A 13,093-nucleotide genomic window follows, 5' to 3' on the forward strand; every position below is an offset into this window, starting at 1 on the left:
TGTATTTGAGGGAGAAATACCTAATAATTATAAATGATACTATATAATCTGCGTATTTTTGAGTATGGGTGCTTGATTTCATTGGAATAGGAACAATCTGATATGAATTCACCTAGACTATTAGGAGTGCAAGAGGTAATGCCAAAGACAATTTCTCCTAGATTTACAGTAGCTCTCTGATTTCACCTGTGACATCCACATCATGAGGAATTAATGATGTTCTTATAGGTAATGTAGAGGCAAACAAGTGTATAGTATATTTATGGGTCTGCTAATATTTCATAGATTTATAATGATAGACAATTCATAAACTCATTTATTTCTCAAATTTAATTTTTGAATATTCCTGTTCTTTGGATGGGTAGACCCATCAGTGCATTTAGATAGTATCTTTCCTGTAGAAGGATCCCAAAACATATTGTAAACTACAGTGTATATATAGGGATCAGTTACATACCAATGAAATGCAGCCATCTCTTCATAGAACAGGGATCCATTCTGCATCAGCAGCATTACATACTAGCTTTCAGGAGGTGAAATGAATACTTTTTCCAACTGAAACTAGAGTGAGGATTTCAGGCAGGTAAAATATAACCACCCAAGTCAGAATATAGCCATGGTTCTGGGCAGGATATCTGGTCTGAATGATCACATCTCCAGCAGCACAATGTCAACTTGCAGCCCCATGCTGATTTAATACCCACTCTGGATTTGAGTTGTTGGATCTCTGCTCTTTTAGATGGAATCTCCCAGTGTTTTAAGAATCTTCAGTTGCCCTGGTGAATGAAGGAAAAGCAAATGGTTCTAAAAAAAGATACTGGCTTTCCCCATCTGCTAGTGGGCTTTGCAGATGACAAATGAGACATTATAATTGTAATATCTCTATACTGCTGTAGAAGGTGCATGACCAACAGTGCTCCTTAGGAATCAGGTGGGGGTTGGCAGGTTGTCTGCTGTTGATGCACAGTCCTCTCCTTCAGCACCCTCACCCCAAGGGTTTCCAGTCCTCCCCTTTAGCAGGAGGGTTTGAGGGAGCAGGGCCCTTGAACAGTTACAGTCTTTTCCAGCTGGCCCTTCACACTAGGGAAAGGTTCTTCCTCTAGTATTGACGTTTTGGAGTGGATAAGGGAACCCGGGCCCGCCCTCTCCACTGGCTCCGGTCCAGTGCCCAAGGGTGGGCAGCTACACCCAACACCTTGGGGTTCTAAGCCACTCCCTCTCCCAGACCACATCCTACCCCAGTTTCCTTCAGCTTCCCATAGTAGATTACTCCGATCAGTTCCCTGACCTGCACACTCCGTCACCTGCCTCTCCTTTGTGGGTTTTCATAGGTCTGTGTTGTCAGGCCCTGGGCAATGACTCCTGGGCAGTACTTCCCCCTCAGAGCAGCCATCTGCTCCCTTCCACTGCCTGCCTCTGAACTGCTCTACCCCCCTTTTCAAAGCCCTGTCTCCAGCCTGTGCAGGCTTTGCCGGTGTGTCTGTGTGGAGCTGCCTGGGCCCTGAGCTGGTCTTTAACCCCTTGCTCTTCCATGTGGGGTTTGCACTTTTCATTCAATGACCTCAGAGTGCTTCACAAACATACACTGGTTAAGCTTTACAACCTCCCTGTGAGCTAGATCGGTGTCATCTCCATTTATCAATTCATTGATCACAGTGATGGACATCATATAAATGCTTGTAATAACAATTATGAATAAATTTATAGATCGTTTAAGTGCTGTGCCCGAAGTCATAGGTAGCAAGTAGCAGAGTTAGACCTAGGAGCTATGACTCCTCCCAATCCCCTCTCTATGAGATCATACATTAAGGGATTTGATATTGATTAATAACAGTTGTGATTAATAAAATGCAAAGATTGTGTTGTTAGTGTATTGTATCCTTTTCTTTTAGGTTACTCAGTACTTCAAGCTATTATGGAAAAAGCGGGACAAAATAGCTGGCAAGTCAGTGCCATATGTGTGGAGAATTTTAATGATGCCAGCTACAGGAGGCTTTTAGAAGACCTGGATCGAAGACAAGAAAAGAAATTTGTAATAGACTGTGAAATAGAGAGGCTTCAGAATCTTTTAGAACAGGTAATGCAACTTTTAATGTCCCTGTAAACCCATTCCTATGGTTCCGCAAGAGCAGCCTCTAAGCTTTACCCTTCCTTTATTTTTGCCAGTCAAGACAAGGTTTCCCCAAGGTTTATTCAGGGGCCAATATTTTATCTCCACTTTCTCCCCATCTTCATTTTGATATTAAGCTTCCACCACAGCAGCTGACAGGTCAGAGTGAATAGCCACATCTGAGACAGCAGGCAGTGCTCACGCTGCTCAAACATCAGCCCAGAGCTGTAACATATCAATGCTTGGGGAGTCTTGAACCAAAGTCTCTTGGCTGGCAGGACAACACCCTGCGGCCAAGTTGATCAAGAAGACTCCCCCAATCTTCATTTTTTTATTAAATTCAGATTGGATTTTTTAAATCTAGATGGAATGTTTTTCTAAAAGCTCTGCTCAGGGATTTATTTTGGGGAGGTCCTATGGCCTGTGCTCCCCAGGAGGGCAGGCTAGATGATCACAATGGTCCCTTCTGGCATTAGAATCTGTGCATCTATTTTTAAAAATATATATTTTTAAATGCCAATTTTATATGAAGAAATTGCTTATGTTTATCCAGGGTTATTTATTGTTCTCCAAACATCATAGACAACATATTTCCAGCTGTATAAGGTCTTGAAATCATTATTACACACATTTAAAAGGGGAGTTTTATTATCCATAACAAAGTATTTGTGAAAATGGAAAAGAGTGAAATAAGTGATCTTTTGGAGAAGGGATGGAGGGCATGTTCTTCCTTAGTTAACGAAGGCAGCCGTTATGTAAAGGAAAGAGACTATGGGCTTGATTATCCACTGCCTTGTACTTTGTATAGCCATTTATACCTGTGCCAAGTGGACTTAAAATGTTATCGTTCTCATCTGGAGAATCTGGCCATATAACTGTCTCTCTCTGAGCTATTTCTTAAATGACGGGAAAAAATAATAGTTCGAAAAGAGCATTTTGCTAAGTGATAGGAAAATAACTTGAGGCAATATATTCTTTTTGTCTCTCACATAAACCCACATATTATGCTGATGCTCTGAACGTGCACTTTTCAGTATCTGTTGCCACTGTGTGAATACTACAGAGAATGAATGCCATCTAGTGGTGCTAAATTCTGTTTTATCGCGCTACTTCCTTTATTTTATTTCCTTATTTATTTATTTTTTATTTTGCAAAAGATATATTAGAGGTTTATAAAGTTTTTATTGCAAAAAACTTTAGTGATGCAGATGCTGGTATGGGCAGTTAAATATATATTGCCATTTGTGGTTCAGAAATGTGCAAAGTAGTTTTTTTCTGAAAACCATTACAGATTAATTCTTTTAACAGCAGAAACATGAGAGAAAGAAACTAAGAATTAACAATATGGCACTTCTGAATTTAACAAGGATTATTTCAAATAGATGATGCCATACATATTAATTTGGCCAAATCTTTTGCTACTGTGTCATTGTGTTTTAATGCACACTTATCATAGCTAATAATCAAATCCTTCTCCTATCCAGTCTCTTTTGTAATAAAACAAGAGAGCATTGGTTTTTAGGACTTGCTTTAAAGTGTGTAGGGAAGCATTTTTTCCCCCCTGAGTTTTGTGTGTGTGTGTGTGTGTGTGTGAGAGAGAGAGAGAGAGAGAGAGAGAGGTTCAAAACCTGAAACAGTTGGCTTATAGAGAGAGTGTTATGCGTCCATATATATTTGAATGCATATTTCTTCATAAAGTCATGGATCTGTTGATCATCTATTGCTTTAATGGCAAGGATACACATATTTTAGAGCATGCTATCATTTTGATTCTTATCTCACTGATACTGGTTTTACATTGGTGTGACTCCACTGACTTCTAGGAGCCACTCCTGATTCTCATGTCAGCAACCGAGATTGGAATCAGCCCTACATTCTGCATGGACGATTCCTTTTTAGAATAGCTTGCACTCTTTGTTTGGATAGGCTTAGGGCCTGATTCTCCACCACCAACATCAGTGGAAGTTTTACTTTAACAGGGCTAGGATCAGCCCTTTGCTTATGTTGTATGGTAGATAATTCAAAGTGGTGGCAATTTAAAATATCAGGCGCTGACTTCTTTCATTTTGCATGAGGATTCCAGGAGCCTGTAGATGATAGATGTGGTGACTTCACAGAAGAGGAATTGACTGAGTCTCAAGCTCCCTAATTGCTTCAAGAGACCTTTTTCCCCAGACTTTTTGAGAAATTAAGTTTAGTTGTGTGATGTACAAGTCAATGTTCTGTAGTGTATATTAGCAGAAGTAAGTCTTAGTAAAATGAGACCTCAGTGCAAAGTGCTATGCTTTTTGCTGACTAAGAGTGAGAACCTGACTTATTTGTGTGGGTGTAAATTAAAGAAGTGTAGGCTCAGTTCTAAACAGTTCTTCTTAGAAGGGGATGTATAATATACTGTATGTCCTACCCTGAGATAGCTGAGATTCTGGTTTATGATGAGTTCATTAGCTGTGTGAAGACAAAAGTAAATGTAAAGAGAAGTTAGTTGTTTAGATAGATAGATAGATAGATAGATAGATAGATAGATAGATAGATAGATAGATAGATAGATAGATAGCACCTGTTCCTTGGGAAGAAAGCTCTGAAAATCCAAGTACAATGATTGCTAAGGTTGAAAAGAACAAGCATGAGGATTCCGCTACTGCATTTGTAGGATAGGGAACATGAAAATACCTACTCTTTTATGGATGCATAATGTGTTAGTTAAGTTTTGAGGGTATCCCAAAGAATCATCTTGCTTAAAATCCTTATGATGATGGCATGATATAAAAACCATGATAGAAAAGTAAAGCCAGCCCTTTATGATCTCGGTGGACAGGTACAGGATACAAATGGACAAAGAGGAAGTTGCTTCATATTTACACTCCAAAATGCTAAGTCCAGTTCCCGTTTAAAATAAGCATCGATGCTGTTGTTGAAATAAGACTCCAGTGTTTTTGACTTTCCCAATTCCCAGAGATCTACTTTATCAAAATCTATTTCACAAGCTTGCTCTTTGTAAGATCTAAATTAGACTTCATTGTCCTATAATGTGTCCTCATAGGAGATGACCATCTGATCCTTGATTGGGTCTTCCTGCTTCTAATCCAAATCCACAGACAGATGTTTAGCAGGTATAAAATAATTAACTTTCACTCTCTTGCCTCAATTTATATACACGTATATTATTAATAATTAGTTAGCTGACCTTTTTGTTTCATCTACATTTAAACAGGCATAATAAAAACAGCCAACATGTTTTCACTGAAAATTGTAAATGGAGAAGTATACTGAGAGATTAACACACTCTTTGTCCACTTCGCCTAAATACTATGATGATGCGAGGAAAAATATTCCCTAGTCCAAAACATTTTTGTTTCTTCCTATTGAAAATGATATTTGATTGGCACATTTATTCCATAGTTTTTAGATATGTATCTGATGCACAAAATCAGGGATGGTGTCCCTAGTCTCTGTTTGCCAGAAGCTGGGAATGGGTGACAGGGGATGGATCACTTGATGATTACCTGTTTTGTTCATTCCCTCTGAAGCACCTGGCATTGGCCACTGTCAGAAGACAGGATACTGGGCTAGATGGACCTTTGGTCTGACCCAGTATGGCCGTTCTTGTGTTGTTATGTTCTTATCTCAAATATTTATCACTTAGGGCTACATTTTCAAAAATATTGTCATTGTTCCTAATTTGTATTACAGTAATGCGTAGAATCCCACTCTGAAGTCAGGACCCCAGGATGCTGACCTAGGTGCTGTATAAACACATAGTTAGAGGCTGTCCTGACCTGAATAAGCTTGCAGTTTAGAGAGACAAGATTAAAAAAAGGGAAAGGGAGGCACAGAGATGGGAAGTGACATGTCCAAGTTCACATACAAGTTGGCGGCAGAACCAAGGGTTACTAACTCACAGTCCATTACCACAGGATCGTGCTACCTCATGATTTGCCTGTGCCCATTCTATGAACAATTATGCTTTCAATCACAGGTGTTTAAGAGCACAAACATTTTTTATGAATTAGAGGACAAAAGTAAGTGAATGAGACTGAGGATTCTATCTACTTAATCATTTTATGCTTCTAAACTGTGGTTCCAAATTGCCCTCCTAAACTAATTTGCATGCCTACATTATTGGTAAGTGCTGTGCAGCTTGGCTTTCCATTTCCTAACAATCAAACTGCTAATACGTGCAGTGACGACTAGTGATTTATAAACGGAACAGTCCATCGCAACAATAGTCATATGCACTACACAACAAGAATCAACATCAGTATGTTTCTCCCACGTTTCACTAAGAGTGCTCTTTTTTTTTTCTTGTGCATTGTAAAACAGTGTCTCCCTTTGTATTTTCAGCTTGTTCAGTAATGCTTAGCAGCCAAGTGGAGGTAAATTCAAACTGGAAATACGGACGTGTATCTTTTAAATGAGTGGCAGCTCATTATTTTAATCCTATTATAGATGTGCTGGATTTGGATGCTGAACTCCTATTTCACCGCAAATGTACCCGTGGAACAAAAACCATTATCACAGAGACCCAAACAAAGCAAATCAGGGTATTCCCAAGTAACAGCAACTGAAAAATAGTAATTAAAATTCCTATCTGCTTTTTTATGAGGTTGCACGATCCAAACTGTATATGCTGCAAAATCAAGGATACTGCTCAGTTTACTAGAGCAGGAAGAAAATAGATGTGTAGCAAAATGCGCACACTGTTTAGGGAAATGTCAGATCACCTTGTTCTAAGACTTACTTGGATTTAATTAGTTGGATTAGTTTGCTTTCTGTGTTCTCGTGAATACTTCATATATTTCTTTTTTTATTTCTTCATTTGCCCACTTTCAAATGAGACTGAAGGAGGATGCCACTAAAGCTCACATGAAAATGTAGAAGTGGTTGGAGAATAACATAGGCAATAAACTGTAGAGTCAATCTCAATTATTTAACTTAAATATATCCTATTTGTTCAAATATATTTGCTTTAATTGCTATTACTTCAAATTTATGCAGCATTCAAAAAGTGTATTAAGACATATGAGTCCAAAGCCCCAAAGAGATTTTACACTCTAAACAGACAAAATACAAGGCATGCAGAAAAAGATGGTGATGGATAGTCACTATTGTTAGTTCCACAGATTTTGCAATATACTTTTGTGGTTTTGGGGTTTGTTTGTCTTTTTAATCTATACTAAAGGAAAATGTTAATTTAATTTCTAAAAAGGAAGGAAATGCCAAAGTTGATGGTGCCTGTCCAATCTTTACTCTGTCTGCTTGTGCACATGCATACAATCTTTGAATACATGCAGTCTTTAAACACATTGTCTTGCCTATTTTTCCACAGGAGTGCTCATTCATTGCTCGTATATGAACAATGCACAGTTAATATGGTAGGGATATAGCATATAGCATGACTGAGACAGGGTGTTACAGATCTGACCCCTATTTCTGGCCAGATTTAGGGTCCAACTGTCCAACACTAATCACACTGAGTAGTACTTATATGAGCAGTCCCACTGAACTCAACTTAAACAAAAATTTCTGAGTCAGGCCTAGAATTTGGCTTAAAATAAGGCACAGATCCACATAGACCTGCCTCATTCTCTGCTTACTGTTCACTTGCACATGAGTTGATGGGTCTTGTGCAAAATAGTATGTGATCAGGTTAATACTCTTTCATAACTGAATTTTGCAAATGTAAGGCCAGATTGTGGTTCAGCTAATGAGCCTGCACTGGGCAGCAAGGTAGCTGTTATTCTCCTGCTCTGGCTACCTGCATCATAGGCAACAGCATGAGAGCATCCTTTGGTGTGGTTGCCACTCACCCTCTCATGGGGATGAAAAGGGATGTGGGTGGAGCCGTTGTTCTGCTCTCCAGTGCACTGGTCAGTGCAGCTCAGCTGGGATTAATTTGTCCCAGGTATAGGGCTGGTCCAGATTACTTCCCACAGGAGCAAGGAGTGAAAGGGAACCAGACTGTGACTCAGAGTCACGTTCTGGTTCTGATGGTCTGCTCATGGGGCAGCACAGCTGCACACTACCCCTTATACAGAGCTCATGCCACAGCCACAATTTAGCCCCTAGAGACTGTCTCCATCCCAAATGTCAAACTTATACCCCCAAGCTCTATGGCACTGAAGCTGTCAAAAGAAAAGTGCTGAGCTCTCCCGCTTGATCTCTGTGTGTGCACATTTGTGGAAATATATATGGCAGGGCTGTATTTTTTGTTTGTTTGTTTATCTTTTTTTGTATTTGAAAATGGTTGAACAGTGCTTTGTCAACTTGCCTGTTCAGCACTGACTGTGAACTACTGGAGCTTGTAAAAAATCCTGCACGTGAAGTGCAGCTAGTCCTTTTTGGTGTGAACAGTTGGGGGCTGGAGGAACCATTTTTTATCGTTTTTATGAGCTTTTTACTTAAATGAAAATGTCCATATTGGATTGTACTGTCTCCTGTCCCACTCCTTTCATAATCCTCTGGGCCAGATTATAAAAGGCCATAGTTTGTGAATCTTTGAAAAACTCCCACTCACTGCAGTGATAGTTGAATAGGACTGTTATTGCGGTGGTTATTCTTTCCTTAGAAATTTATATCTGCTTCTGGTTTCTTTTTTCTCAAGCTTTTTTATCAGTCTTTTCTCTTCTGTCTGTAGAATCCAGGTTCGTTGGCTTTCCCATCTTCTACCTTGCACAGTCCAAAACTCTTACATTTGCTGTATGAGAATCTTTAAATATATCTCATCTATAAACACTGATCTGTCTTCTCTTGAACTTTGCATAATATAACAGTTTCGTTGTCAAGATCAGCCATCTGGCTCCTGAGCTGTACAGCAGGTTGATTTCAATCTTTTTTTTCCGATACAAGTGCCCAATGCAACCTTTTCCAAGAGATCAGCACCTCTTCACTCAGCTCCATCAGTGTTCTGCATCAGCCAGCCCTAACATCACCACTCATACCGAATTGCCTTCACCTTTAAATACAGAGGTGAAAATTGTTATTCAATGTCTGACGTACATTCAGTTGTTCAATGGAATCATACACATTAGTAAAAAGAACATTCACAGCATCTAGTACCATTAGCAATCAAATCTAGGAAGTAAAACAATATTAAAATTGTAAAGCTTATATTTTAAATATCGGAAGCCAAGTTATAATTAATTTATATGGTTAAGCAATATTGTCAAGTGGTTACAGCAAGGTGCTGAGAATCAGGAATCTTGGAATCTGTCCCCAGATCTGTGACCAACTCAATGTATGTCTTTGAGCAAGTACTTTAACATTGCTGATCTTCAGTTTCCACATTGGTAAAGTGCTTTGTGGTGAAAAGTGGGGTTCAGATCCAACTCCCACTGCAGTGAGAGATGGATCAGGCCCTAAGTGTAGAGTTTCATTATTATTTCTACCACCAAACTAAAATTGAATCAGCTGAATACAATTTGTGGCTTGGGAAAAATATGGAAACCAACGTATACCGTTTGCTCTATTTGCTCCACTCTGCCAATGATAGCTGATCCTGATGAAGTAATGCTACCCAGCTGCAGGTTACGTTGATAACATGATAAAGTTGTAAATTTAACGGTTCATTAATTAAAATATGTATCTATTTGGTTTACTGGTTTACGTTTTTGTTGGATGTTCTGCTAACTTTAACAGAGTACTTGGCTTTTGGCCAAATTACGCTTAACTCATTCTCATGATTTACTGAGGCTATGTCTATACTACACAGCTTTTAGCGACATGGCTGTGTTGCAACAGCTGTGTCACTAGAAGTCATGCAGTGTAGCCACTGTTTGTCGGCTCTCCTGCCGACAAAAAACTTCCACCCCCAACGAGCAGCATTTGCGTTGTCAGGAGGAGAGCGCTCCTGCTGACAACGCACTGTTCACACTGGCGCCTATCACAGCAAAACTTTTGTCTTTCGGGGCGGGGAAGTTAACACCTCTGAAAGACAAAAGTTTTGTCATTCAATTGCCAGTGTAGACATAGCCCCATAACTCTACATTCAAGTCTGTTGCATAAAGAGGATCCCCGTGTCCCTTGGCACAGGCTAATCTAGTGTCTCCCCTTCTCATATTTTCACGCACAGCCTATCCACTAGCCTGGAAAATAGGCTTTCCAATTGACTCTGCCCAAATAGGACTGCAAAGCAGCTCATTGGTCAAAGTTCTTGGCACCTGAACAGTTCTCCCTGCATTGCTCTGGTAACTGCCCCACTCCTGTCAGCTGCCTCTGTGCTACATACAATAGCAGCTGGCTGAGCTTAGTTCCCAAGGAAGGCTGTGGATTTGGGGGATTCTTCAACAGGTCTTCCCCTCTCTTCTCTCTCTCCTTCTTCTTCTTCCTCCTTCCTTCTTCTCCAGCAGCGCAGACACGTGGATTGTAACAGGGTGAAACTGAGACCAGCCAGTGTGGCAACCCCTTTGAAAGCCCATCACTATGCCCTCGGGGGAAGGGACCTTCCTCCTTCCCCCACCACTGCCTGTGGTCAGCAATGAATTGGGAAAGGGCCCTCTGGGCATTCTGCGAAATGTTTGAAATTTCTCATTAAGTTTTTTCACATGGAATATTTCATCCCTGTCTAGATGTGTTGTAATGGTGCAGCAACATGGATGAGCTTAGCCTGCACCAGTAATACGAAAGCACATTGTCACAGCACTGCATAGCTAATGAGTTTTGGACCCTAACAGAGTGTTGTTTCTTGAAGGAAAGAGAATGAGTGGGCAGCTCAGCAGACAGACAAAGGATTCATAAATTAACCTAATCTACCTTTATTTACAAATACACATTTCCCACTGATGGGCTTGGAATAGAAATGAGTTCGAATAGCAAAAGCAGCAGAAAGTGGTAACCTGCCAAGGTTCTTTCTTACTCATGCCTTCTGAGGCAATTCTGAGGGTTTTTTATTCCAGCACAGCCAGATGTTTTCTCTGCATAACTCTGTCTACTCTATTTATAGCAGAGGTGGGCTCGGCATTTGAAGTTCCTGTCTTCTGCGCTTAGTCAGATGCTTTCAGTTACCACGTACGGTGGATGGGTGATGCTTGGGCTGTGCCACTGCTTTGCAGTAGAAAAGGAAACCCACTGCTTATCTGTGTGTTGCTTCCTTTAACTTCCTCGTCAATGATGTTAGGGCATCTGTCCTCTAAATCTCCAGCCGCTCCCCCAAACAAGAGCATCCCCATCAACTTTCTTAAGGACTTGCTGTGGAAGTTAAGCTAGTTTCTCAGTGGCTTTTTTTATGGTTTCTCAGTGGCTTTGTAAAAGATTTATCCCAGCTTCAGACACTGTATAAATTCTCATCTCTTATTCTGTTTATATCGTTACCCCTTCTGCCACAATACTTCTATTCAAGTCTCAATCTTTTATCTTTTACAAGCCTCCGCACTTTTTACAATGTATTACCCAGGCCTCACTTTATTGTGTGGCTTCTTTTTCTTAGGAGAGTGGATTGTCACGCTATCCTGAAGGGGAAAGCTGCTGTAAAATTCCCATTTGTTATGCACAACTTCAGCGTTTAGCAGGTGTTTAACTTAAAATAAGGCCTTTTCATTCCAGCAACACTGACTCCCAGTCTTCTGGAAACCACAATGAGCAGGACGTTTCAAGCTGTAATAGCGAGGCATTATTTTTAAATGAGATGTGTTATATTCATTCATTTTGTGGTATTAAAGAGGGAAGGCTGACTCAGAGGGCCTGATTGCTTATGGAAATCAGAACTGGCTGAACTGAAGTCAGTGGAATTTCCACTAGTGCAAGTGAGAGGAGAATCAGAGCCCAAAGCTGTTAACGCTGACATGGCTCTATCTTCTTTTGATTAAATCAGTTTCTGAATTTCCAAGTAGGGTTGCCAACAGTCCTGTATTACATAAGACGTCCCTTATTTAAATAGAAAATTGCCTGTCCCATACAAAATCAGTATGGGATGCTTTTTATCCCATATTTCAACAGCGGGGGGGGGCAGTACTCATAGGTGCACAGGGAAAGCAGATGGGGTTATGCTCAAGGGCCAGGGTTAGGAGGGGAGTGGAAAGATGCACCCCTGCGAGTACTGGTCCCCTGCTGGACAGGACCCCCTACTAAGTCCAGCCCCTTGAGCACAGCCTAGTCTGCTTTCCCTGCACAGGCTCTGTTTGGCAGGATAAATGGACGGGGCTGTGTGCCCTGGAGCTGTACTGAAGTGCCGGGGTCAGGAAGGGGCTCTGTCTGGCAGGGGTGTAGCCTCCGTGCTCACAGCATCTCTGCCAATGTCCCCAGCAGGGTGTGCAGCACTACAGCAGGGAAAGACCAGCAACTGCAGCCTCCAACTCAGCTCCTGGTGCCCATGCAGAACCTGAAAAAGGGTCGCAGAGGCTGCTGGCCCAGCATCTGAGGCCCTGGTTTCTCTGCAGCATCCAAAGCTGGAGATAGAGAAACCCTAGGAAGCATGGGGTTGGGGAGAGAAGGGACTTGCCCCCAGAGGCTCAAGTCAAGATTGGGTACATCTGAGCTCTGTCCTGTATTTTTTAAATATAGTGTTGGCAACCCTATTTCCAAGCAAGACTCCCAGAACTGTTGTTCAGCTAATATTAAAGAGTCATGTTAAACACACTGTGTAAAAACCAGGCAGTGCAGAGTTAAGACTGAAAAGCTAGGTCTGATACCTCCCTCACTTACATCACTCTTATGTCACTCTCACTCCATTGGCTTACATGAAGTTACTCTTGATTTACACTGGTACATAGGAGATCAAAATCAGGTTATCTATTCTTAAATTGCATATGTTAGATCATCAGTTAAAGACCCATCCAGTATTCTGTTCTTTTTAGGTTCTCATGCCTAAGATACCTACATGCATTGTAGTAGGTTATTGATAAAGTTTTATGCATTATCTCTAAATTTCTGTCCTTTTGCAGGATTGAGTCAGGATTCTGAGATAATAATGAATTCAGTTCAATGTGGTTTAATCTTTCTCTTTAGTGCATTCATATAAATGAGGAAAGAAGGCAGAATAAACTGTAATAG

The 13,093-nt window shown here is 40.7% G+C and overlaps 1 protein-coding gene across 11 annotated transcripts in view; it reads left to right on the forward strand.

Moving 5' to 3' along the window:
- The window catches only part of GRIA4 (glutamate ionotropic receptor AMPA type subunit 4), a 278,227-nt gene that overhangs the window by 173,770 nt on the left and 91,364 nt on the right, over positions 1–13,093 (forward strand). For all 11 annotated transcript variants that reach the window (XR_012640150.1, XM_074957244.1, XM_074957310.1 and 8 more), the window contains one exon: positions 1,893–2,077. Coding sequence is in view for 10 of the 11 variants with exons in the window: in XM_074957244.1 (XP_074813345.1) it covers positions 1,893–2,077 (185 nt within the window). In the remaining variant the exon portion in view is untranslated. The remainder of the gene's footprint in view (positions 1–1,892; positions 2,078–13,093) is intronic.

Source organism: Natator depressus, chromosome 1 (genome assembly GCF_965152275.1).
Source record: "Natator depressus isolate rNatDep1 chromosome 1, rNatDep2.hap1, whole genome shotgun sequence".
NCBI lineage: Eukaryota > Metazoa > Chordata > Testudines > Cheloniidae > Natator > Natator depressus.